General features: G+C 37.9%; 1 protein-coding gene across 1 annotated transcript in view; it reads left to right on the forward strand.

Annotated features, from left to right (window-relative positions):
• Nucleotides 1–2,289: 2,289 nt before the first annotated feature.
• MAP1B (microtubule associated protein 1B) overlaps nt 2,290–26,766 on the forward strand; it is a gene marked incomplete at both ends in the record, with an annotated part of 61,922 nt that continues 37,445 nt past the window's right edge. The window contains 2 exons of the mRNA XM_083351618.1: nt 2,290–2,467; nt 10,207–10,308. Of these exons, the coding sequence (XP_083207744.1) occupies nt 2,290–2,467; nt 10,207–10,308 (280 nt within the window). The remainder of the gene's footprint in view (nt 2,468–10,206; nt 10,309–26,766) is intronic.

A 26,766-nucleotide genomic window follows, 5' to 3' on the forward strand; every position in this document is an offset into this window, starting at 1 on the left:
CTCTAAAACAAATTTCCTGCAATAGTAACAAAAAAGGCATAGAAAAGCAATAAGCAATCTATTAACAATGACACTTCAAAATTAATATTTTAAAATGTTTGGGATAGAACATTTGACTTGATACTGAAAGGAAAAAGTTGGGAACAATCTTATGCTTGGGAATGTACCATAATAAAGAAGATGTTTAAGTTATAAATATGTAATATGTTAAAAGGATCTTATCTGAACAATACTATAAACTTCTGCCATGTGCTCTTATTATGAGTTATCATTCGTGTATTTGTTGAAAGAAAAATCTTCGTCAGGGTCCAGTCCAAGCTGGGAATAAACAAAATGGAGTCTTCCTTAGAAAGAAGGTTGCAGTTTATTGAAGAGGAGAGCCAGAGAGAAAGATGGCTCTGGGAAAGCTGACCACACGTAGTATGGAGTGATGGGTTTTTATACCTTCTTGAGCTTTTGTTTGGAGTTGTTCCTGTGGCATGAAGTTTAACCCGAGTCTGAGTGTGCCTTTCTCGTATTCTGATGGTGGTGGGTTAATCCTGTTATGTCCCAAATGTCATATCCTGTTTTCCTGGGGCTGGGGCTGATGACTGTTGGATTTTTGGTGTGAGGGATTGTTGATTCCAGGGATCTTTCTTTCTAATCCCAGCTTCCAATATTTCTGACAAGATTATCACGTCTGCATTTCTGCAGACCTGTTTGGGGCAGAGAGTCTTGTGGGTGTGGGTATTGGTTTCTGCCTTTAAGATCTTTGGGGGAAATATATTCTGCCTTTTTAATATTTCCCAAAATATTTCTTCCTCTGGATTCTTCCCACATGTTCTTAGAGTTCAAGGGATATAATGTAGTATTGTTGTTCTCATGAGAATTGTTTTCTTTGGCATCCACATTGTAAAATGTGAAAGTCATATTTGTTGCAAGTTAAAGAGTTACTATGCTATTGAACTTTCAGGTTACTGAAATGCAAAAACCATGTTGCTTTGCTTGCTTATTGAACTTTGCAACCAGATTGCAAAAAGTATTCACTGGTAAGCATGTACATTAAAAATATGCATGAATCCAATAGCAGAGAGGGACGCTTTGTATTAATGTTACTTGTGAGCTATTTTGATTTATTGGCTTCACTTTTCTTCTTTGCTCTAGTCTTATGACTGACTGGGCAGCTACTGGCTACAGTAGGAATCTGTTGCTTCTGTTGCCTGCTGTGGAAAATTTTCTACTCATCTCATTTTCATCCTACAGCCTATAACTGTCCTTAAAATGTGGCTTTATCAACTAGCTTGGGGGTACTGCCCTAAGTGGAGTCTGTAGGATAGTTGTATGAAAGTCAATACACTTTGTTTTTCTATCACTTTTTTTCTTTTTCTTTTATTTTAAACGGTTTCTTCACATTCTGGAATATTATTATGTACACTGCCCAAAGTCACTAAGCAGGATAGGCAGCTATACAAATGTGATTAAATAAGTAAACTTATTTAACGTCATATATAGTAATTTTGAAAACCAAGGGCCAATCCCACGGCTGATCTTCTGTGGCTTGTTAAAGGTGAAAATAACGTCTTTGCCTTGTCTTTGGCGATCGTCAGGGCCAAATATTAGCGTTCGCCTGGACTTTCTTGGCTACTGTGGCCTGTGTGTATTTAAATGTCCGTGTGGCTGTGCCTCTTCCGCGGGACACACAATACCTTATTTCTGGATTAAGATGGTGAAGATGACCCTGAAAGAATCAACAGGAAAGAAGGAAAAAAAAGTTCGGATGGGCTCGGGGAGTCCAAGCAGGCCCATCCTCGTTCCTTGCGGTGCTTTTCTGGGCATCGCTGGCTCACCTCATCCTTCCTCCTTCCGGAGGCAGCGATGGGAATGATTTGCTGCAAATGACATCAGCTGCCTGTTGGCAAAGCGGCGGCGGCGGCAGCAGCAGCAGCAGCGCGTGGCTGTGCCGGGTCTACCCCCCTCCTCCCGCCTGTTCCTCCTCAGCCGCCGCCGCCGCCTCCCTCCGCCCTCTCGCCAGGTCCCAGCCCCGCACTGTCTCGGTATAAAAACCCGCCGCCTCCTCGCCCTCCCTCATTCTTCCAGCTGCCTGGAGCGCGGTGGTGCCTCTCGGCGCGCATTTTTTTCCCCCCTTCTTCTTCCCTGCAGAGGGAGGCGCCTTTGGAATTAAACCCTTTCGTCGCCTCCCCTCTTTCTCCGCCGCCGCCTGAGAGGAGAGCTTGGAAGGCGCTGCGAAGGAAGGAAGGAGGGAGGGAGGGAGGGAGGGAGGGAGGAGGCGGCGGCGACGGGCTTGCCAGGATGGCGACGGTGGTGCTGGAACCCGAGTCGGAGCCGTCTTGTAGCCTTCCCAGCGCGGTCCCCCCTTCGCCGAGCCTGTCGCACCGCTTTCTCGACAGCAAATTTTATCTGCTGGTCGTGGTGGGCGAGCTGGTCACAGAGGAGCATCTGAGAAGAGCCATAAGCAATATAGAGCGAGGTAAGGCGGCGGCGGCGGTGTGCCGCGTTCCTCCCGCCCACTTTCTCCTCTCCCTTCTCTCCTGCAAGATTTTCGGGGCAGAGGAATCCCATTTTCCCTTCCCTTCCCTTGCCGAGCGCTGGCTGGAAAAAGGGAAGAGGTCGGAGGCGCCCTACAGGTTGCACAAAAGTCCTGGCTGCCGCCGTCTCTTGTGGAGAGCGGGCGAGCGTTTCTCTGCAACGGTTCTGCCTGCGACCTTGGTACCCGCCGCCTCCCCCTCCGTCCCCCTCGGAACTTCTGCCCTTTGCCTGTTTAGGGTGCAATTCTCGGGGAATCGTTGGGCTGATCTCCTAGCCCAGCCCAGTGGGGATCCGAAAAAGGAAAATCTGATGCAACCACTCCCTTCCCCCTTTTCTCTATGGGGATGCTTGCGTTAGGAGGGGTGAGGATTCTCTAGAACTGCAGTGCTACCGTTGCCAGCGGTGTCTTATTTACCCCCCCCCCCACCCTGTCCCCTTTTCTCAGAGCTACAGTCGCACTTCTAGGCGTGCCTTCTGCACAGAGAAAGAAAGAAAAAAAGCTGCAGGGAGGCACTGAAGGGTGTGGAGGCATCAGTTGTTTCCTGAGGAGAGGGAAGAAATGGCACCCTTGTAATTGATGGGGTTTTTGGGGTTTTTTTTGTACCATAGCTGACTTCAAACAACAACAAGGTTAAGAGTTGATCGCCTCCTCATTCAGAGGAAAGCCTTGTTCTCTGGGGCTACCCCAATTCATCCACATTTCCAGAGATGTAGGACAGGAAGCAGAAGCAAATGAGATATGGGAGATATGTCCAGGGGAACACCTTTATGATTTTTACTACATACACACATTTCCTGGAGATGTGTAAGGATGCCTCTGCTTCTGAAACAGCAAATATGTGTGTCGGGAGTATTTTGGAGATTTTGACTTTGGCATTTTTGCTGCACCAGGAGGCATAAGGAAGGTGCAGTTGATCTTGAGTTTGCTCTACTTTTTCCTTCTGTGAGTCATTCCTCCCCTCCCTATTGTCATCATTCACACACACATCCCACCCACCCCCCACTCCAGCTCAGAGCAGAGGTCGTTCCAGTCTTTGCTTGCCAGCAACAGTGTCTCCTTTTTCTTTTTTTTCTTTTTTCTTTTACTCCCACCTCTCTATGCTGCTGCTAGAGAGTCTGCCCAGAGATACTGGCGGCGTGGTGGGCGTGGTGCAGTCCGCACTGCGGTCCCTATGGCAGCCCATAGCTGACAAAGGGCGTTTATACAGTCAAGGAGAAAAAGAGAATTACATTTAGGATCCATTTGCACACACTCTGCCTTTGCTCCATGAAAATTAAGGAGAAAGGGCTTTAGAGAGCTCTGGGGCTGCAAAATACGCCACTTCTGAACAGAGATACAGCAGCTTCTTTTGTTTCTAACTTTCGGCCATAAGTCATATGGAATCCCCCCCCCCACCCCCATGCTTTCTCAGCATGGTGGTGATTTTGGAGAGATTTTTTTTCCAAGACAAATAACATGGAGAAATTATAATTATAGAATAAGGAGCAATTTATTTGTTATATCTTACTATTGCTTGGCTACAGATTGTTACAGCTTCTTTCAAAAGCCATAGTACTGTAAATTGAGGAAAGCAATTTTGCAATACAAGTCTAATAAAATGGTATGTATTTTGAGAATCAAAAGCTGGTTATGTTCATAAACTTTAGGTAAATTCTCTGATTCTTATTCTTTCCTTAAAAAAGGAAAGCAAAGGATTTCAGCCATTGTCAGAAAGCCTTGGCTACATGAAGGTGTGGTTCATAATTACTTTGGGTTTTTTTTTCCACTTTGCATTCTAGTGCATTTGCACTATACATTTATAGCTCTTTCTGTAACCATACCAAAAGTTGCTGGGAATAATCTTTGGTCATGTTCTTTCTAGCTACACCTAAAAGTTTTAGATTTAAGTCTGAATTTGCTGCAATTTAATTAATAATTTAATAATATTAAGGCATTTGGTGTCAGTTTTTGCTTCAAGAAAAATAAATAAAATTTCTGATTTTGATTTTTGTTGGCTTTGTTTTTTTCTTATTGCCTAGTTCAACTGTGGCATTCTTAATGGTGCATTCTGAACACAAAATGATGACACATATAAACATTCAGGGGATTTGCCCATGCCAGTGGTTTAAACCTTGATTAGAAAAGTATAGAGATTTCTTTGTTAAAATATACAGCAGCTTGATTAAAAGTCTAGTTGAACCAGGCTTTTGAATCAAGGCCTCCATGGTTTCATGATTCTGCACTCTCAGTTTTGGCCCTTGGACGCCACCCTGGAAGAGGCTCAATTAATATGAATCACTGCAGAGAAATCTGAGAAGCCCATCATCTATAGATGACGTAGTAAAAGATTATCTTGAATGAATTGAAAAAAATGTTTTTTTAAAAATATTTTTAAATGAGATTTAGAGGTGACAGCTATTTAATATTTTTAGAAAATCAACTAAAGTATTTATTTCCGTATATCAATTATTTTTTCCATCATTTTAAAACCTATGGAAAATCTTAACCATTCCGAGTCGGCCCAGGTTGCTGATAAAGACCTGAGCTGACCGAAATGATTGACAGAACTAATTTTGTTTTGTTTTTTCCAGAAGGAAATAAAAACAATTCTTTTCAATAGATGTTGAATATATGTTAATATATATAATATACACACTACTTTTTAGTGTAAAATTCTGTGTGATGATTGTGTTTGAAATGCTGACTCACAGAGCTCTATTGTGTAGACTGATTTAACAGTGGATCTTTAATAGTCTTCCATATTTAATTTTAAACAATGCTTGCTTTTTGAGAACTTATGATGTATACTTTCTTGCAAAAGCCAGTATTCTAAAAATAACTGAATTTGATTACCAAATGCTTAATAACATCTTCCTAACTTGGTGCCCTCAACATGGTAGCTAAGGATTGTAAGATCTTATTCAAAGCAATCTTTCTGAAATGTCCAGCTAAATCATTCATTTATCAGAATGAATGTTCATATAATATACAAACTGAAAATATTTGAGTTCTGTCATATTCGTGTGAATGATCCTCAATACATTATTCATATGTTTCTCATTCTGAAACATTTTTGTTAACTAGATCCCATAAAATATGAAAACTTATACACACTCTTGGTATACCTGGAGATGATATAAAATGTATTAAGAAATAAAAATAAGATACAAAACATATAACAAACCTGAATATTTTAAAATAATAACTGTAGTAGGCCAGAAGAATTTTTTTATAGAAAAATTATTAAGCAGATGTCCTCCAAATCATTTTCAAACTCTCCATGCAATTTAGATCAGCCTGGTTTTATACTAGAGGATTGGAAGTCAATCTATTCCAAACAGGAGAAAAAGGTTTAAAGATATGGTACATGCATTGATTGTAAGAAATTCTTAGTTAATTTTCCAGACAGAGTCATGTGACCTAGAGATCATGCTGTAGGTGAGATTAACCTTTGGAATTTAGATAAGAACTATCATCTTGAGTAAAAAAAGCCATTAGTTGTCCATTAGTGGATGGGAAGATGCTCCAACAGAAAGCATTGCATGTCACAATGGACCATAAATTCTGACATTATATAGAGCAACATCCTACATTCCTAATCAAGGCAGAAGTTGCTTTCTGTCAAGTCAGACCTTTTGTGGAAATTTGGCAGAGGTTTACTAATGATGTCATAGTTGAAGTGGAGAAAAGTGAAGTAAGAATCACTCTTCTTTGGACTTTTTTTTGCCATTATTGAATTTCAATGAGTTCCATTAAATGCAGGATAAAAGCAAACACTGATTGATTTAACACAATAATACAGATTTCTTTTTGGAAATTTTCAAAAAGGCACACAGATCCTGAAAAGTGGTGGTTGTTTTCTCACCTCATTAAAACTCCTCTTGCTGGGGTCTTCTGAGGCTCCCCAAATCCTTTCCAAAATAACACCAAAATTGATTTTAAATGCAACATAAGGGAAAAAGTTGGAGAGCAATCATATACACTGCAATTTAATTTATTTAGTCAATTTCAATCCAATGAGGCGAAATGCAATTTTTATCCTATCTTATCCACATGGGGAAGGCAGTCCCCCACATCCCCCCACAATCCACTCAAAGGCCAAATACAGTCCCACCAGAAAAATATTGTACAGCCCTATGCTTCTGGTATTACTGCACTGTTGGGGTTAATGGTAGCTGCTTCCCATTTAATTAGCTGACACCTGCTGGTACAGCGGTATAAATTTACAGGCTTGTAGAAGAATTCACATTGTCTTATTGACCGAACCAATAAAACAGGTGGAGAGGGAAGAAGTTGTTGACCTTTAAAACTGATGCAGTAATTAGGACTTGCTTCCTAACATTTGCATTTATTCTGTTTGTAAGCTTCTTTTTAAAAAAACATAATTTAAAAATTATGATGATTGTATGCATTTAATACTTTGAATCTGTGCCATGTAAATAAATAATAGTCTTTTAATTTATAATACCTTGCTATAGATGTTTCAGTGTAACACACTGAATTAAGTTTACTGCTATTTAAGTAAACTCAAAATGTTTAAGACTTTAAAAGGAAGCATCAATATATCATCTTGGCTGGACTCCCATACTTAGTTTCTCTTATGTCAGGGCTTGCTGATACTAGCAACCCATAATATTGCTAGATGTATTGTCACAGGCTAAAAGGAGAGCAGAATAACTGTACCTTTGGGCTGAATGAAACAGGCAACAAAGTTTATGGTGTCATGTAAATGGCTATTTAATTTATTATATTATGGCTACTGGCAGATATGGGGAAAGAGCCTGTGGCCTTTTCTGCCTTATGCGCCTAAATAACATGGCTGGGCTTGGGTATTATGCATCTTAACCACATGCAGAAAGCAAAATAATATCTATATCCCATCACTCTCTTAATCCAGCCAACATCAAAAGGTAGTTGTTGGTGGGGGGAATTGAGGAGAAAAATCTATGTACAGTATATAGATCTGAGATCCTGGAAGAAGAAAGCGAGTTGGTGGAATCCAAGAATTTATACATTCCCAAATTAGACATCATGGCTAGATAGAGCAGAAGTTGATGGTTTGTGAAAGGCTGCCATAAAGTTAACACTCATTGTACCGATGCAACAGAGAAAAATGAGGTAATTCAAGACAAATGTGAGGTTAAATGAGAAGAGAACAGTACGTAGTCCTCGACTTACAACAGTTCATTTAGTGAGCAATCAAAGTTACAACAGCACTGAAAAAAGTGACTTGGGACCATTCTTCACACTTATGACCATCGCAGCATCCCTATGATCATGTGATTTACTTTCGGATGCTTGGTTCCTATATATGACGGTTGCAGTGTCCCACAGTCATGTGATCCCCTTTGGTGACCTTCTGACAAACAAAGTCAATGGAGAATTCAGATTCACTTAACGACCGTGTTACTAACTTAACAACTGCAATGATTCACTTCAACAAAAGTGGCAAGAAAAGTTGTAAAATGGGGCAAAACTCACTTAGCAACATAAATTTAGGGCTCAGTTGTGGTCGTAATTCGAGGACTACCTGTATTCCCTAATGGGACAGTTTGCTCAGATGAGACAAAAGGGTTTTATAAAGCTGGCTCTTTCTATTGGTGCAAGTAAGTGGGATCCTTTAAGAAAGCGGCCCCCAGCCTTTCTGGTTCCAGAGAGCAGCAGAGGCAGCGGCAGGTGGCGGGAAGGAGGGGTTTTGCATGTGCAAATGGAGCTCTGCACACTTGCCTGCTGTTTGCGTGCCTCTGGTTCCCATCGGGGCACGTACCGGTAGCGGTCTGCAGGGTTTGGGGACCCCTGCTTTATGGCAAGGGTGAGAGATGAAAAGGATTAGTGTCAGACAGGCCTCCTTCAAACAGAGATTAATACAGTTATTGGCAAAAGGTCCTGAGTGATAGTAGTTCTGATGTATGGAAGGCCAGCTGTTAGAGCCCTGTGTGCTTGTCTTTATGTGTTTTAAAACAAAAAACGTGGGCATTTTGTTTGGAACTGTGCCTACTTAGTACAAAAAGGGCGAAGTTAATCAGGTAGGAACATTTTGTGGAGAAGGTGGCAGGTAGCATTCTGATCAGTGGTGCTCTGCAACAGGCTACGTCTCCCGAGGTAGCTGTTTGGTAATTGGGCAGGATCACAACATGTTTTTGAAATTACAAGTAAACACATATGCACAAAAATGTTGGCATATAATGTATGTATAAGCTGTGTACCTAAATCTGAGCAGCACACTGATGAGGCATACAGTCCTGGTCACTACTAGCAAAGTGCTTGTCCTGAGTTCAGAGAGATTCCCATATTTATCCCATATTTACCCCTCCAAAATTTATATCAGCAAAGACTTTCTTCACTCAGTTGTTCTTTCACTCATTTTTATGTCGTGAGAGATTTTTTTTCATTTTTATTTCTTTGTGATGTTCATAGTTGTTGAAGTCAGGGATATTCTGTGATCTAATGACAGATTATTTTAATTCTGTTACTTTTGTGATGTGGTCGAGTGCTTCTGTAGGAAGAAGGAATCCTAGTTTACAAATACATACATGAATTCATAAATATTTAAAGCATAATAATTTGGAGAAAGTGTTTTTACAAGTAGCACAAAACAATTAGTTCAATATTTTTATAGCATGTTGCAAATTGGTCAGCTACATCAGTCTTTTGTAAATATCACACTACCATCCTATAATCTTGCTCCCTAATAAAATGAGTAAAAATGCTAGCCTTGCTCGGAATAGAATTCTAAATAAAGTCATTAACTAAAGAACTAAAGATATACTAGAGACTCTGGGAGATAAAGGACTGACCCTGGTAAGGGGAATAAGAACACTGATTTTAAAAACATTTAGAGTAGAGAATTAACAGGTACATTTTAAAAAATAAAATCTAAATATATCCATGTATCCATATGTAAAGATAATCTGAGAGTGAATACATTGTTGGACTAGGATTGGGGATCTTACATTCAAATCTATATTTAAGCCATTGAATTGGTTTACTGTGTTTATTTATTAAAAAGACTCATATAGTTGCCCATCTTATGCACTATAATGCTAGGTGGCTTACAAACAACAAAAAGAGTACAAAGCATACAAACCGTCATAAAAACTGTAGGTCAGGGGTCCCCAGCCCCTGGTCTGTGGACCAATACCGGGCCATGGTATGCCAGCAACTGGTCCACACAAACAAGCAAAGCCCCATCTGTGAGATGCAGGCAGCATACAAAACTATGTACTCCTGTCCATGGAAAAACCTCTTTCCACAGAACCGGTCCATGGTGCCCAAAAGATTGGGGACCTCTGCTTTAGGTGCCGCCACCAAAGTACAGAGAGAGGAGGGGGGTCTATGACATTTGTCATGGCAAACTTGCCACAGTCAACTCACTGCAGGACAAGAGTTACACTAATATTAAAGAAACAGTGGAATAGAATCATTGAAGAAAGGAAGCAAAAGGAGGGACAGAATGAAATGTGAATGGCAAAAATTAAAGCATTTTTAAATTTATTTTAAATAATTAAATAGAATTGTTAAATTGTTCCACAGTGAGTTGTCCCTTGGCAAGTTGGCCGCAGCGAGTTTGTTGTGACAAGCTATACCATTCTGAGGGGGGGGGGAGTACCTTGAGGTAAAGGGAAAAAGAAAGCTAAGAATAGTAATTAATATTTCTGTACTTATCCTTGACTAAGTGTTTATTTTGTTTTAACATCTAGGTATCCGATCATGGGACACAAACCTCATTGAATGCAACTTGGATCAAGAACTTAAACTTTTTGTGTCTCGCCATTCAGCTCGATTCTCTCCTGATGTGAGAGGTGAGGGTTTTTTTTTCTGTTATATTCTGTGTTTGGTGGAGATTAACTTAAAACACCTGTTGCACAATAGGTCTTAGTCTCCATTAAGACAATAAGGTTGTAATCCTATATTCACGTTCCGTAGAGCAAGTCAACTGAGATTTTCTTTTGGATTAATATATCTAAGGTCACAGTGTAAAATTGGTTGTCTCTCTTTTAAAGAAAACTTTATGGAGGACAACAGACAAAGCCATTATGCAAGCTTGATGTCATAGCCAGTGGCTATAATTCCAGACTTACTTACTGGAAAGTAAATGTTGATGAGATCAGTGAAAATCAATTCACAGAGTTTACTTAGTTGGGCTATAAGCATAGAAATAATCATGTGGTATATTGTTCTGAGCAAAAAGGATTCTGTTCTTAGTATAACTCAATTATACATTACTGTTTTCCAATAAAAGAATAATCTGATGTGAGTTGCTGCTATTTGACAAAGGTGCTTTTTCAAACCTGGAAGACTGAGAATGTCCATAGACATTTTGACAATGCAGTTTTCTGTATTAATAAAAGCTGAAATAACAGGGCTGCTTTGATACAATTTCATTACAGATTAATGTTTTCTTAGTATTACTACAAATAAATATTTCTGTGGGATCAGAATAAGTTCTAATTCCTTTTAAATTACAAAAGCTGTTGGATCTTGGCTTTAAAAGAATTTCATGTATTGGTGGGAATGAAGATTATTATGATTATGCTACTTTCCTATCCCTAGTCTTTATTTTAAGTAATGTTTGTATGTCTGCTATATAGAGGGTTACATATTTTCCCAGATTAGATGCTCAAGTTCAATAAAATGCTTCCAACTCCTTGCACATATCTAACATGTCCAAAGTTTAATGTGCATATTATCTTAACTATTATAAAATTCTATCAAAATATATAGGAATCACACTTTCTTTTAGGAGGGATTAAGATAGGATTTTACCCAAATAAAGTTTTCTTAGTGTAATCCAGCAGAATAAGTAATGGGTCTTCCTATTTTAGATCTGAGTGGGCAAACTTTAAGTAGCTGGAAGTCTCACTTAAAATTGAGATAGGTGAAGACAGCAGTCAAGGGAAGGTAATATAAAATGAGTAAGATTAGGATTATCTCTTTTTCATGAGTTTAAGGACAGACTTTGCTAATTAATGGAAATTTATAGGTTTACACTATAATTTCCATGATTTTATGCCTGTGTGTTCACAAAATCGAAAGCCCTAATAAGCAGGCATATGCATAGAATGAAGGCTATTGCTAAGCACATTGATTTGTGCTTTAGATTGTAAGCCGCCCTGAGTCTTTGAAGAAGGGCGGGATATAAATGGGACTAAAAAAAAAAATCACCCAGAGCTGTAGGTTTTCATTTTGACCCTGAATCCCATTCATTGATAAGAATGTTTCAGTTTTCATTGTAAATAAAAATAAATCTTTGGAATAACCTTCTCTCCCATTTATTAAAATCTTGGGAAAAGAGGGACTTTGCACAAGATGTAGATTTTCAATTATACTGTATATTAAATAATTGTTTACTAAATAACATACTCGCTTTAATTAAAATCTTAAATCTACTGTTCAAATCATTGTAAAAAGGTAAACTAATGCAAGTCTCTACTTCAAATGCATAAAGTAAAATTAAGCACACAATAATTTTGAATAATAAAATTTAAAGTAATAAATATGGAGGGGAGGATATTTAGACAGCAGATGGATGACCTGAGGTTAGTCTCGATTATTCCAAGATTGGATTTTAAAACTACTTAATCCTGTGCTAGTTAAACAAAAAGTTATAGGAAGCAGTAATTTAAACACCTATTGGCTTCCCTTTGCTATCATTCACCAAAGCCCACCCAGTGGTTAGGTGAGGACCACCCCAATCCAAACCCTTCCCAGCTTGGCCCCTCCCAGCGCCACGCCTCAGTAAGGTGAGAGGACTGCCTCCAGTTCTGCCCTTTTGGGCCATCCTGCACCCTGTCTTGTGGGCTATCAAGTAGCCCTAAAACTGTGTGGGTCTTAGGCTGTTTACCATGCTGGGGCTGCAAGAAGACATGAGATGCAGCACAGCCCAAAGCCACAGCTACCCTAGGCCAGCCTGGCCCAGCAGCACAGCACATAGAGGCGTCTTGGAGCACTAGGACTTGGGGGTTGCAAGAAATCTCTGGGCCACAATGCAAAGCCCAGCCCAGTCCAGCCCATTTCAGCAATGTGGGGAACTCTACAGCTCAGGCTGCAAGAAGCCCCTGAGCTGCATTGCAGCATTAAGCCCAGCCCCAGCTGCTCTCAATAGTGCAGCGCAAAGGGTTTTCTTGGTGCACTGCAGCTCTGGGGCTGCAAGAAGTTTGTAGAATGCAGCACAGCATGGAGCCTATCATAGTGTGAAGCCCAACCCCAGCCTGATCAAGTAGTGTGGTGCAAAAGGGCTTCTTGATGCACTGCAATTCTGAGGTCACCAGAAGATCTTGAGTTGCAGAATGAAACTCAGCTCCAACCCAGCCCAGCAGCATGGCACAAAGCCACAACTGCCCCAGCTCAGTCCCAATTGCAATTTGCCTCACCACTCTGCACTCTGAGGCCCCTGCACTCCATCACCCCAGCTGACTTTTGCTCCCTGCCGTTGACAATGCATGTCCTCCCTGATCCATCACAAGGCAGCTGCTGGCCACATGAGGCCATCTTCCCTGGGTCTTGCATGGAAACTGCCATGCACATCCTGGAGAAGAAAGCCTTGTGTGATCAGCAACTACCTCGTGAAGGGCCAGGTCTGGCATGTTTGTTCAGAAGTGAGAGCAAGAAGATGGTGAAGATCAGCAAGGATGGCAGAGATCACGCCGTGCAAGGGAACAAAAGTGCAGATGGGAGGAAATGGGCAGGTGCGGGAAGTTGAAATGCCCTGTGGTCATAAGTGCGGGCAGGCTTCCAAGCACTTGAACCTTGATCACATGACCATGGGGACACTGCAGCTTCCTACAGTTGCTGAATCAATGTTCATAAGTCAAGAACTACAGGTGGTTACTATGGACTTAACTGTACATCTTTGTGTTTGGGTCAGCTAGTCAAATAATACTTCCCAAGTGTTTAGTTTAGATGGTTCTTTCCCAAATAAGCTGCAGTTCTATCATTAATATCCTGAATAGCTGTTCTATGTTTAATTTTCCTTCATGTGCTCAATAAATTTCATTAAACTTCTCTGGTTTATGGCACTAGGTTTGGTACACTTAAAAAGCATTTATACTAATGACTTTAGTGTCCATATGTACCTGCCTGAATTTTAAGGTTTTCCTTAAACATCTATTCTGAATAGATATTTTCCCAGTAGTCAGTCCCTTAATCTTGGGGTTGGAAGATAATTGTTTATTCAAAGTTTTAAAACATTTCATATATTTTTTATAAGTATTTTCTGTGTTCACTATAAACTTTATAGAAGAAGAGTACTACTATAAAGTCTATGGCAGCCACAGATCAGAAGTCTGGTAGCCACTTTTCAAGCAAATTATTAATCCTTCTTCTAAGTGTTAATCCTAACAAACTTTATAGGGAGTTTCTTGACAGAAAAGTATACAAATGTTACAAAACAATATTTTGAAGTGAAAGTATTTTTCATGTTACAATGTGTAACATGATTGTGTAAATATATAAATACACACTCAGAAAGGAGAGACAGAGAAGTCTCAAATCAAGTGACAGGTTTCACATTTATCTATTTTGAAAAAGTCCAGTACTCAATTCCACTATAGTTTTATAAGCTTTGAAAGTTGCTCAATTTGGAAAAGAAATGCAACTCTGTAATACTTTGGGGAGAATAGATTAAAGTTTATAAGTTTTGGAAGCCTTCTATTAATCCCAGAATCTTACAAGGACACTGGATGTCTGTCCTGTTAATGTAGCTGAAATTTCAATGTTAGTTTTTATACTTCTTATTCTTAGCAAGAAAGAAAATGGAGACAAAGAGGCAGAAGGTTAGTTTAATTTGGCTGACTCATGCAAATGGATCGATGCTTAGTTTCCCCATGGAGGAGTTGCTATTAGCAACTGTGCCATAGCATCACTCCCTTGATGCACAGTAACAATGAGGCTCAGAATGTAGCTATCTTAAAAGCCTGCAGGATTGTGTTTACTTCTATAAGAAGAAAAATCCAGACACAGTTACTCCAACTAGTAAAATTGCTTTTAATGTCAACCATTATCTTCTGAATTGGGGGGGGGCTGGGCGAGGGGGTTCTCAGTTCTTAATTCTGATTAAATTTAAATTCTCAAATAGAAATACTTGCTTACTGAAAATAAATGATACAAAAATATTTTTAAACAAATTATGAATGGTGCAGTTATAAATATGCTTCATTTTCATTATGGAATGCTGTTTTTCCCAGCTTTACTATCTCCAAAATCCTGTACTTCAGCTACCAAATATTCCACCAAGTGTGAAGCTACTTTAATGTTTAATGATGTAAAAATTCTGATCAATAAATGATTCATGAATGCACATATTTTAATCTAATTATATTTGAAAGTTTAATTATTCATAGTAGTTAATATTAAAAAGCATTCTTTAATCAGGATCGGTATCCTTCATTTTTGGTGCTTGTTAGGCAGCCATAGGGAGAGGAAGATAAACATGAAGAGCATGTTTAACTGTTAAACTTCCTTTTGCAATGCTCCATCCTTAGTGTTATTATATTGTATAAAGTTGATTAAATACTGAATTACAAGATGTTACTGAAGTATCTTACATGTTATGAACTGTCTTCATTGGCTGTACCTCAACACCTGGAGAGAAAGTAGTTAGTATCTGCATTAATTTTATTTTGGGAGGAAATCCATTTGTACATTCTGGCATTGGAGACTTCTACAAATTTTCTTTAATATTTTATAACAGAAGAATAAAAAATAATCTCCAGGACAATAATAGAAATCATCCCCCCCACTCTTAATCCTTTTGTTTTTGTTGTTTTTGACAGGGTGGCTTTCAAAGTCTCTGTTGACTCAAGTAGTTTGCCACTGTCTCCTTCCCAGGGCTGAGAAAAAGTGATTGGCTCAAGGTCAACCAACTTTGTGACAAAGTCAGGGCTACAACTCACGATCTCTAGAGTTTCTAGCCTTATGCATTAATCACCATGGCAAACTTTGCTTTGTCTTTTGCTAATTTTCTGATAGATAGAAGGATTATGTATCTGATACTTTGGGTAACCATATTTCAAGTTGTGGTAGGAGAATATAGTGCTGTAAATGCTAATTGTGTCCTGTTGAAAAACAAAGGTGAAAGGAGATTCTAGTTCACTTTCAAAAGGCCTTGTACAGAATAATATAAGGATAGAGGGAGAAAGTTAAGCTTGGACATCTTACTTGCTTGAAACTGAAAGGGAATAACATATGTGTAATATCCAAATACTTTAAAAAGGGAGCGAGAGAACACAGTGCAGTAAATACATTATTTTAAATCATCCCACATGGAAGAATCATGCCTAATTTGTTGCAATGTTCTCTATTGCTTTTGTTTGTAGAGTAAGGAAGTTTTTAATAATTTTCTTTATTTTCTTGCCAAATTTAAAAGATACAAAGTTTTGAAAGTAGACATGTTTTATTTACATTTGTGAAGTCTTCCTCTTAAATGCATTTTAAAAAATTTAAAATGTCTGAAAGATATAGCAAGAGCTTACAATAAAAGCTCTTTAGGTACATTTCCTTCAGACACATTTGCACTAAGGCAAGATTTAGCAATGTGTTAATTTAATATTACTCATAATAATTTACCCACATCTATTGAAATATTAAGGTTGTCATTATCAGTTGGAAACTGCAGACCCTAGATTAAATTTTAAAAGATTTAAATAATCCCTAATAAATAATGAGGATTCTACAAATAAAGAATATAAAAGTTCAGAATATTGTCTTCCCTGCCTAATAAAAATAGAGAAGATTGGCACGGGATTTTTTTTCCCTTTGAGAATCAAAACAGTCATCGATAACAAAACACCAAAATTTAAGGTTTGGTATTCATATATAATGCATACCGGTAATTATGAATTGTCTCTTTGGGGCTATATCACAGTATAGATTTTGGTTGTTCTATTTGTATTCATAGAAAGACCTGCTGGGAAGGGTTACTTTGCCTGTAACAATTCCCCCTCCCATTAAACCTGTAATTACATCAAGAATTATAATTTGCTTTTGCCTTCTGCGGGATAATGTCATTGCATGTCAAGTTGGGGATTATAAAGCAGAAGAACACCCTGCTGATGCTGTCATTTTATGTTAAACAGGAGAATCTGATTTCCTTCACCTCATAATGATTCAGAGGGGTATGCCATTTACTGAAACTAATGGAAATATGTAGATTTCTCACCAATTATAAGCAATAGAAAAGAGACAAAATATTTCTAAAAAATAATTAGAAGTACCAACGTTTCATCTGTTACACTCTACAGTTCAAAGCACAGGCAACTCATGCTTCTAAATCAGTCACCAAATTTAGCTCTCTTCTGAATGAGTAGAATCTGAATAAAGCTTGAAATATCATACACTACCCAAGGAAATAAAAATAAAAATTGTTTATTTCCATATATGAGCTCAAATTTAAAATAGTAACAAACTGCTGCTTGTTCTTTCCAAGGATAAGCTTCTATTTTGCAGATGTATTGCTTCTTCCATCTCAGGCAAAAGTCTTTTCCACTATTACCGACACATTTTTCAATAGGACTAAAAAATCTTTAATCTCAGGAGATCAAATAAAAGCACATTATTTTCCTCTCTCCAGCATATGTGCACCATAGCCCTTTCTGTTAATGAATTCATTTTGCTAAATTGTTCAAAAGCTGTTCCGCCTTAAGACAATTAGTCTCAATTTGGCTATCTTTGATAGGAAGCAATCTGCAGGTGCTACTGCTGAGTGCTGGGTGGGACTTAGTGTATTGCTTATTATCTTACTTTGTTGGGTAGAATATTCATGGCTTGACTTCCTGAACCTTGAATATTGAGTTCCTTGCCTACATCTGACATCTCACACAATTATATCTTTCTTTTCTGTTAAGTTTTATTTCATAATTGAGACGTCCTCGGACACGCGCTGGCTCTTCGGCTTTGAAACAGAGATGAGCACCGGCCCCTAGAGTCGGAAATGACTAGCAACCATGTGCGGGGGAACCTTTACCTTTTAAAGAATGAAAATGAATCACATTTCTTTTTCTACCTTGCGTTTTAATTGGCAGTGGTAAATTCCTTTGTAAAGTGAAGTGAGGAAAAGAACTCTTCACTTGGTTTGTGTACTTATACATACGTACCTAGCATTCTATTGCCTTTTGAAATAAGCAAGGCTATGTAGCACATGGAAAAGGAGTAAAAAAATAGTAACCTAAAGAAATAGATAAAAGGAGAGAGTGCAAATTTAGCTAAACTACTTTGCCAATCACCATTTATTATACCTCTCCATACCTAGGCAGACATATGGTACCATATCTTTTTCAAGGATCTCATCAACCTCATCCAACTATAGTTTTCTCATAGTTCTCCTTCAACAATGGACTTTTCTTTCCTGTATTTGTTTTCTATTTCAATCTAAATTCCTTCTTCCTGTATAATCAAGCCACCTCAATGTAATTTTTGTTTCTTTTGTACTGATAAATTATTTTACATCCACATTTGTTAAACACGCATTAACTTTTGACCCAATACAGCTTTATGGGAATCTTCAAACAAAAGCTGGAGAGTCATCATCCCAAATACATTAGAACAGACATGTCAAACACAAGGCCCGGGTGCCAGATCCGGCCCGCAAAGTGGTTTCATGCAGCCCGCGAAGCCATCCTGGAAACAGTGAGGGAACGGCCCCCGCTGCCTTGGCCCTGGCCCAGAGACCCTCCTTCTGCCAGAGACCCTCAGATCTGTCCCACTCCTGCCCAGGCCCCCATAGGCACCCTTGATGCAAACGATGTAGAGCTGGCCACGCCCACCCAGTAGGCCATACGCACTCTAGCCACGCCCACCCAGTAGGCCACGCCCACCCTGGCCATACCCACCCGGCCCCTTGAGAGCAACCGCAATGCTGATGCGGCCCTCAATGAAATTGAGTTTGATACCCCTGCATTAGAACTTACATCAAACAGTGGATTGAACTGCATGCTCTCTGAAATCTCTTTCAGTTTCATGATACTGTGATAACTCCAGCTATTCACTTTATTCATATACTTGTGTAGTAACTTTCTCATGTACTCATGTACTGCCCAGCATAAAGTTTCAAGGCATTTTCCAAATTTTGGGTCATTGTCATCTTTGTTTTCAATTAGAATTTCAATTAGAATTCCATCAAATATGTTTCTGGGCATGCTTAACAAACTAATCAAATAGCCTGTAGTTTTTGCTTCATTCTTGCTGCTTTTGCTTTTATATAGAACAACAGTTTTCTTTTTTCTTTTCTTTTTTTCTCTCTTCCTTTTCTCCATGTCTGACTTTAACCATGATCCATTCCAGGCTATTTTAAAAAAATCATGGTTTTAGATGTGCATTAATTCCTTTGCCATGTGTAAGCATAGTAGACATATGTTTAAATCAGGGTATTGGAAACAGCTCGACCATTTCCTAAGCAGATGCTCACCAAAGAGTCATCAGTCTGTCATTGCTGGCTCATGCTCCTCTGTTATGATCTCTAATCCAGAGACTACTTTGCAAACAAACCTACTATTGCTCATATCTCATCAATTAGAAAATAGATTTTGACCACATTCTACCAAATAGGAGTGCACTGATATCCTCTTGGGATGCTTGTACATTTATTTTATTTATTTTATTTTATTACATTTATATACCGCCCTTTCCCGAAGGACTCAGGGCGGTTTACAGGGTGATTAAAAAACAAAGGTACAAAAGTTAAAAACAAATTTAAAAAATTATATTCGTCCCTGCATAGATAAAACCCCAGTTAAAATTAAGATTAATTCTCAGCCTGGGCCAGACAGCTCGAAGAGCCAGGTCTTCAGGTCCCGGCGGAATGAACAGAGGTCGGGGGCAGTCCTCAGCTCCACTGGCAGCTGGTTCCAGAGGGCAGGCGCACCCACTGAGAAGGCCCTATCCCTGGGTGTCGTCCGCCGTCAATCTCTTACCGGTGGCACCCTGAGAAGACCCTTCCTGTGGGAGCGCACTGGACGAAGGGAACTTGATGCCGGCAGCAGGTGTTCCCTCAGATATCCCGGACCCAAGCCATTTAGGGCTTTATAGGTCATAACCAGCACCTTGAATCTCACCCGGAGGGCAACCGGGCAGCTCGCGGAGTAGAGGTGTTACATGGGAGTATCGGGAAACCCCCATCACAACTCGCGCGGCCGCATTCTGCACCAGCTGAAGCCTCCAAGTGGTCCTCAAGGGCAGCCCCATGTAGAGAGCATTGCAGTAGTCTAAACGGGAGTCTAAACATTGAAAACAAATTGTTTTTCAGTTTTTAATTTCCTTTCTAATATTATTTTGTCACTCAGAATATGAATACACTACAGCAGTTAAGCACATAATTATTATGAACTGGTTGGGTTGCTATGATTTTATTATATGAGAAGAACACTGTTGATTTCTGGTTTACTCCTAACCATGCTCATTGGGATTCTCTGTGGAAGCCCATAAGCAGGGCTTGAAGTTCTTTTGGTGGCATTTCACAGGCATATTATTTTTATTTGATCATATTTCTTTAATTCAGTTATCTTATTTAATCATCTTTCTTTAATGTGGTATAGTACAGATGTATCAGGATTTCTTCTCCTGGGAGTTATGGTTCAGTGCATCTGTGGGTTTTTAGATTGAAGAAACTGACTTTATCCCTAACAAAGCTATTCACGTCTGTAGACAAAGCTGCAATTAACGCAGTTCTTCTGTTCCAGGATTATTAAAGAATGGATTACCGTGAGTTCTGCTGTTAATGGCAGGAGGAAAATAGCACTTGTTCACTTTTTTCCTCACCATTTGTCCTTGCATTCAATTGCAACTTTGAATACAGAGTAATCAGTTTATGTCTGATTAAAAACTCAAATCAGACCTTTATCAAAGGTAAATCTTTCACCTGCTGAAAATTTGACTTCCTTTTCTATGTTTTCTGCAGCCTTATATTTTTATATGGATTTTTTTGAATTGTATATCTTGCTTCAAATGCTGGCCCTCTATATAGGATTAATATTATTATTCTGTCCTCATTTCGTCTGACATGTCTGAATTGCTTTTGCTTTTTAACCAGTATGTGGCATTGGGGAAAACCTTTAAAAATATTCACTAATGAAAGAAGAATTATATAGGTGCATACATCATGCAGACATACATGGACCAATCCATCTATCTGTGTATACTGTATAGGTACATACACATAGCAGTTAACATTCCTATACATCATAAGTTTGAATTCATGCAAATTTAAGAGGCCTCGCCCAGGTATTGTATTCTATATGCAATGAATTTAATATTGTCTTTATTTTGGTTCTTAAATATAATGTGGACTCATAGCTTTGGTAAAACAAGTTAATGTTAGATTTGGCTTGTTGGGAAGGCAGTTATTATCCTTACTTAATAATTAAGGTCACTGTGTGACATAAGAGTTTAGTAAAGGGTAATAGTTACAATAATCAAGTCATTCAGATTATGTAGTTTGAAGTAATTTGGGGAATAATAGACGGTGTCCAAGATGAACTCATCTTAAAATATACAGGACTTAAAATATTTACAAAACCCTAAATGAAAAGTGAAGTACCAGTCATATGATGGCTTGCATGCATCATTTCCCATCAAAGTAAATATCTTCTATGTCTGGAAGAAGGTAAATTATTGTAATCCTTAGATTTCTCTGTAGTGTCAGTTTACTTCTGTGGATAAGGAATTGATTATTGTAAATTGTGATAAGTTTTGGGATTGGGGATGAAGAGTTATTACTTGTTTGTTTCAGCTTTAGTGCTGCCCAATTCCAGATCGATTCTGGGCAGCTAAAATATATAGCAACAAAAGTACACCAGAATAAACGAAATACAGAGAGGAATATTTTTTAAAAAGGCAAACTGAGACAAGCACATCAGAATATATGTGAACATACATATCTAACAGAAAGATTCCATCCACCCTACCCTGGGAAGACAGCTAGGCCTCAGCAAATGCCTAGAGCAGGCATGTCAAACTCGCGATGTCATGTGACATTGCACAATGTATCAGGACAGATTTGCCATTGCTGGCAATGGGGTGGGCGCGGCTTCCACGTGACATCTCCGGACCGTGGGCCAGCAGTTTGACACCCCTGGCCTAGAGGGTGACAGCCATCTGGATCTAATTCCAAAGGGCAGTCATCATAATAGAGAAACTATGCTTCCTCAGGCTCTAAAATACAACACTATTTGATTGAGAGCATCCAGAGTATAGCCATTTTGCTGGCTCTTTCCAGCTGGGCAAAAACTACGGGAGACAGGAGATCTTTGAAATAACTGACCCTATGCATGTTTTATAAAGTTTTATAAGGGATAACCAGCACCTTGAGTAACATACAGAAGAGTTCTGGGAACCAGTATAGCTTGCAAAGCAGATGGTCCATGTGGCCATGTCAAGGCGGGTCCACCACTGCTTGCATTGCTATGTTCTGGACCAGTTGAAGCTGCTCATTCAGTCTTGGACAGCCTCTAGGCACTGGGGCAGGACTTCAGCACCCATACTTGGCTAGTCTAACATAAAACACATCTAGCCTAGAAATGAATGAATGAATGACAGTCATTTAGTTACTGTGAGACTAAGTAAAAAAAAAGCATTTACAAATATTATTGGAGTGTGAGCCATACAATTAACTGCCAAATTATGCTTACTTTTATCTGGTTTGAAAATCATGCCTGCTTCTGTCTAGATAGTACCGTATTTTTTTTAAGTTACACTCCTGTGTGAAGCACCAGAAACTGGTATTTATTTACCTCCCCAGATCTTAAAGTTCTTTATTTTCTAGGTTTCTTTTTCAGGTTCACTGGATTGAAATGGGATTATGGGGTTGAAGAGGGAGTAGCTCCAAATTTTGAAAAATTCTTCTTTGGGGATAAAAAATAAGTATAGTGCCTATAACTGGTTTCATCTCTATTTGTTGACATTTGAAATGCAGAACTTTTCTTGCGACTATTATTACTACTACTTATTTCCTAGTATTTTTCTGGTTATAAACTGTAGCAAATAAACAAAATCATCATTTAGATATAATAATTATATCTTTAAAAAGTTTATGATGTGTTAAGAATGTTACAAATACTATAAATTGTTAAAGACATTAAATACTATTAGCAACAACTGCTGTCTTGAATTGTGCTCAGAGGCAGCTGGGCTGTCTGTGCTGACATTTCAGAATTGGTGATGTCGGCTCCCATTTGCTCCCTGCTAGTCAGAGGACTTTTCGTTACATTCATAATAGTCTGAGATCAGAGCTAAGCCTGTATTTTGCAGAACTGCAATGTACTAATTCCATATATGGATAATTTTAAACCTTTGTTTCAGTTCTGGATTTCTTTTTATAACTGTTACTATCTGTTTAGCCAAAATGCATGCAGTATGTTCTGCAACAATAACAATGTTATAACAAAGCTTCTGTGTCAAAAACAAAAAAGCATGACATTGCAGTTACTTGTTTTTTCCCCATCTCCCCTCCCCCGCCTCTTTTTTTTTTTTTTTTGGCTTTCATCCTCTTGGCAGTCAAGCCGAGCAGCTTTGCAATTCATAACTTCTTTCTAAGCATCTGAAATGTTTGTGCAAAGCAAAACTCACAGTGTAGTATAGACTGCTGTCTGTTCGGATTTCAATTTGGAAAAGAATTGGATGCTATTGAGCAGGCCCATGCTTCTCTGAAAATATGTGGCTTTTGTTGCTTTTGGAATCTATTTGTCAGTCCTAAGATGAAAAACAACAAGGTGTCTATATCATAACAGTTAATGTTATGCATCAACAAAACAGCAGAGATTCTGACCAAAGTTTAAACTCCACTTTAATGGCAAAGTTGCATTCAGCTCTTGAAACTCTTGGATGGACCAGCAATATTTGGTCATTGTTGTCTCCCAACTATGTATCTGGTTGCAGGTTAATTAGCAAAATTCTGTTTTAAAATTTTAGAGGTTGACTTAAATATAAATTATAAGTTGGATTATCATGTAGAAGCATACATCTATTTTTAGACAAAATCTCTATGCAGATCTTTCAAATGACATGTGATTTGAAGAATATCAGATTCTGGCTCATCTTTAGAATTATAAAGCTAACGAAGGCCAAGATATGGATCTCTAGGTTTCCCAGAATGCTTATGTTATAGCACTTATCTTGAAGGAAGATTTAATTTATATGATATGCATATAAATTGGAGTAAAAATATAATTATCTTACTGAGGGGGTCTGATTTGTACACAGGATCAGCCCAAATTACTTGATCTTCATATTTCTTTTAACTTTGCGAAATGTTCAGAAATGCTTCACATTACTAAAAACATTTGACATTTATATTGAATATAGTCATATAGTTTTGTTAGTTTGCTTCATGTTGTTTTTCTTTGCCACCTTCAACTTAATTCAGCATCCTAAAGTGTAATATATTTGGCTATGTTGCATTTCATAATTAGGGAATGATGCCATGTTGTTTTGTCAGGATGATGTCTACCTCTACAAAATAATTTGCATTGTCACTGTCTGTTTGAACATATGCATTCGCCTTTTTCTTTGCAAGTCTCACTTTTAATTCTGCCAAAGTAGTGCCGACATGATTTACATTTTTGGATTTACAATAAATGAATGGCTCCAGCTTTAGCGGGAATGTCTTAGTAATTTGTTTTATGGAATGCAGGAACAGTTTGGAGAAAAGTCAGTAAATTACAATGGAATTCTTACAAGACAGAGAATCTGTAGAGAGTAGCTTCCTGGTTTGGTAACTGGGGAGTTAATCTGATCTAAATGGGACTGTACTCCCTCATATAGGTTCTCCTATTGTCACAACTGTAACTAGATATCTCATGGCTAGGACTTTGTACTGCCAGCTTCTTTGGGGTAGTATCCAGCTAAGGAATGCTCTCTACTGTAAATCTGGAGGCAGCTGCTATAGCATGTTCAAAGCTTACTACTTCTTCCTCCAGCACTTCCTGCTAGGAATGTTTCCAAAATATTTTTTCTTTGCTTTCCTTTGCCTCCTCCCTCATTCTTTAAATATGTTTTATTGTATGTTTTAAAGTATTATTTTAGTATGCACTTTATTGTTTTATCATAAATTCTTGACAGTTCATATGTAAATCAGTATATAAATGTTAAGAAAAATAAAACAAAAAGCCTTCCCAGGAGCAATTTCAGCCTTCCCTAACAATGTACTCTTAAGAATTCTTAAAATTGGAACACTCAATTAGATAATAATAATAATAATAATAATAATAATAATAATAATAATAATAATAATAGTAATGATGATGATGATGATGATGATGATGATGATGATGATGATGGAAGGGACCTTGCAGGAAATCCTATACCATTTCAGACAAGTGGCTGTCCATTCTTAAAAACGTCCAGTGTTGGAGCATTCACAGCTTCTGGAGGCAGGTTGTTCCACTGAATAATCTATTGACTAATGTTAACATGACTTGAAATACAGTTTTATGTTGTTTTAAAGAACATAAACATTTATCAGCAAAATTAGCATTCTGTTACCATTCATCTTTTTTATATATAAATTTTATTAATTTTTTAAAATTACAATCTTTAGAGCTTAGTAAACAACATATTGTCTGGGTTTACATATTTAACATTAGCTTCTTCAGTATAGATCTATTCGGTACTGTACACTCTAGTATTTTCTTTCCTTGATCTTCCTTTCTTCCCCATATTTTTTCCCTTTTCCCCTCATTGAACAATTACTTCTTAGTACTATTGATGTTTACAAAATTAAATATAGACATCTTCATCATATTTTACTAATATTATAGAGATAATAATATCAATTCATAAATCAATATCCTGTTTTTGTAGTCTTATTAATTTGATTTGATTTGATTTCCCATCAATATTTACAGTATCTTTATCAGTTATGATTTTCTCAATATTAATTATATTTACATAACTAAACAATTTTTTATTCATACCAATCCTCCTCTTTTTTTCAAATTTCTCATATCAAAAGAAGAAAAAAAAATGCTATTTTAATTCTAAATAATATCTTCCATTATAAAAATGTAGTTATATCTAAGGGTCATCTGTTCTTTTAATCATATTCCAACAGGTATATTAAACAGATAGTGCCCCCTCTGATAAATCAAATCTTCTGTTTTTTAAGTCTAACTCTTGCTTTCTTTCTTTGCCAGTAGCTTTCCAAGCCAAGGTAATTAAATCGCCCCCAAATTTTCTTTCTAGTTTTTTGCAAGCTGCTTGGCATAGGAAAGTCAATTTACGTAGAGTATTTTTTGGGGGAAACTCTGCCCATCCACATTCCCTAGACATTTCCCCTGCCCACTCTGTTTCATTTTCTTGAATCTTCCTCCTTGTCCTCAGGTGTATTTTGGAGAAGGCATCTTATTTGGAGAAGGAACTAAGGGCTCTTTTGTATTTTCATTGTTATAGGTAGGTCTTGCAGTATTTTATTTGTATACACCAGTCCATATTTCCCTTCTCCTATCTCCTGCATCTGTAGATCCATTTCTTCTGCTTCATCCTATGATTTTGGTTTATTTGTTCATACTTTGTAGTTGTTGTCTGAGAGCTTTCCAGTTGTAGCTTTGATTTGAAAATTTGGTCCTTTATATCATATAGGTTATTTTTAGTCTTATTATGGTTTCTATTTATGTCCTCTTTTTGTGCAACAATTGTTTGATGACTTTTCAGGAACATAGAGAGTATTTCCTTTCTGAAAGGTATTTGTTTTTTCTTTAGGCATTATTCCTAGAAATCCCCAGTCTCAGTAAGAGTGGATTAAGATTTCTTCTAGTTTTCTGGTCTTTTTATATAGCCTTTATAATCCAGTCTTAATAGCAATATTTTATAGTATCCCTTGGTCTCAAGTATCCCGAAAATTATCATTCAGGCAAGGTTGTAGTCCACAATGTTCCAAGTGTTCAAAATGTTCCACCTCCCTGCAGCCAGATGTATTCAAAAGTCAAATTTTTCTTTCTCTCCCACTAGCTCTTGAGATTAAAAATCTAAACTCAGTAGATATTTATAGTCCAAGAAGGTCAGAATGATAAATATGCCAAAATATTTTCCTTTATTGCCAGCTGTGCCAAGCCGCCAAGGAGCTAGTTATGGTGCTGTACTTAAATCCACCACTAGATGTCATTCAAAGTCCATTTTCCACTCTTAAAACAAAGGGCTGGTTTCTTATATTTCACCTCAATAATTTTTTCCCAAGAGAAAATCTTAACAATTATCTCAGTTTTCAGATTTATCAAAACTATAGTTTTGTATTACTTTCACTTCAGTATTATGTATTTCTGTTCCCCATAACAAAT

This window comes from Vipera ursinii, assembly GCF_947247035.1.
Source record: "Vipera ursinii genome assembly, chromosome: 2".
NCBI lineage: Eukaryota > Metazoa > Chordata > Lepidosauria > Squamata > Viperidae > Vipera > Vipera ursinii.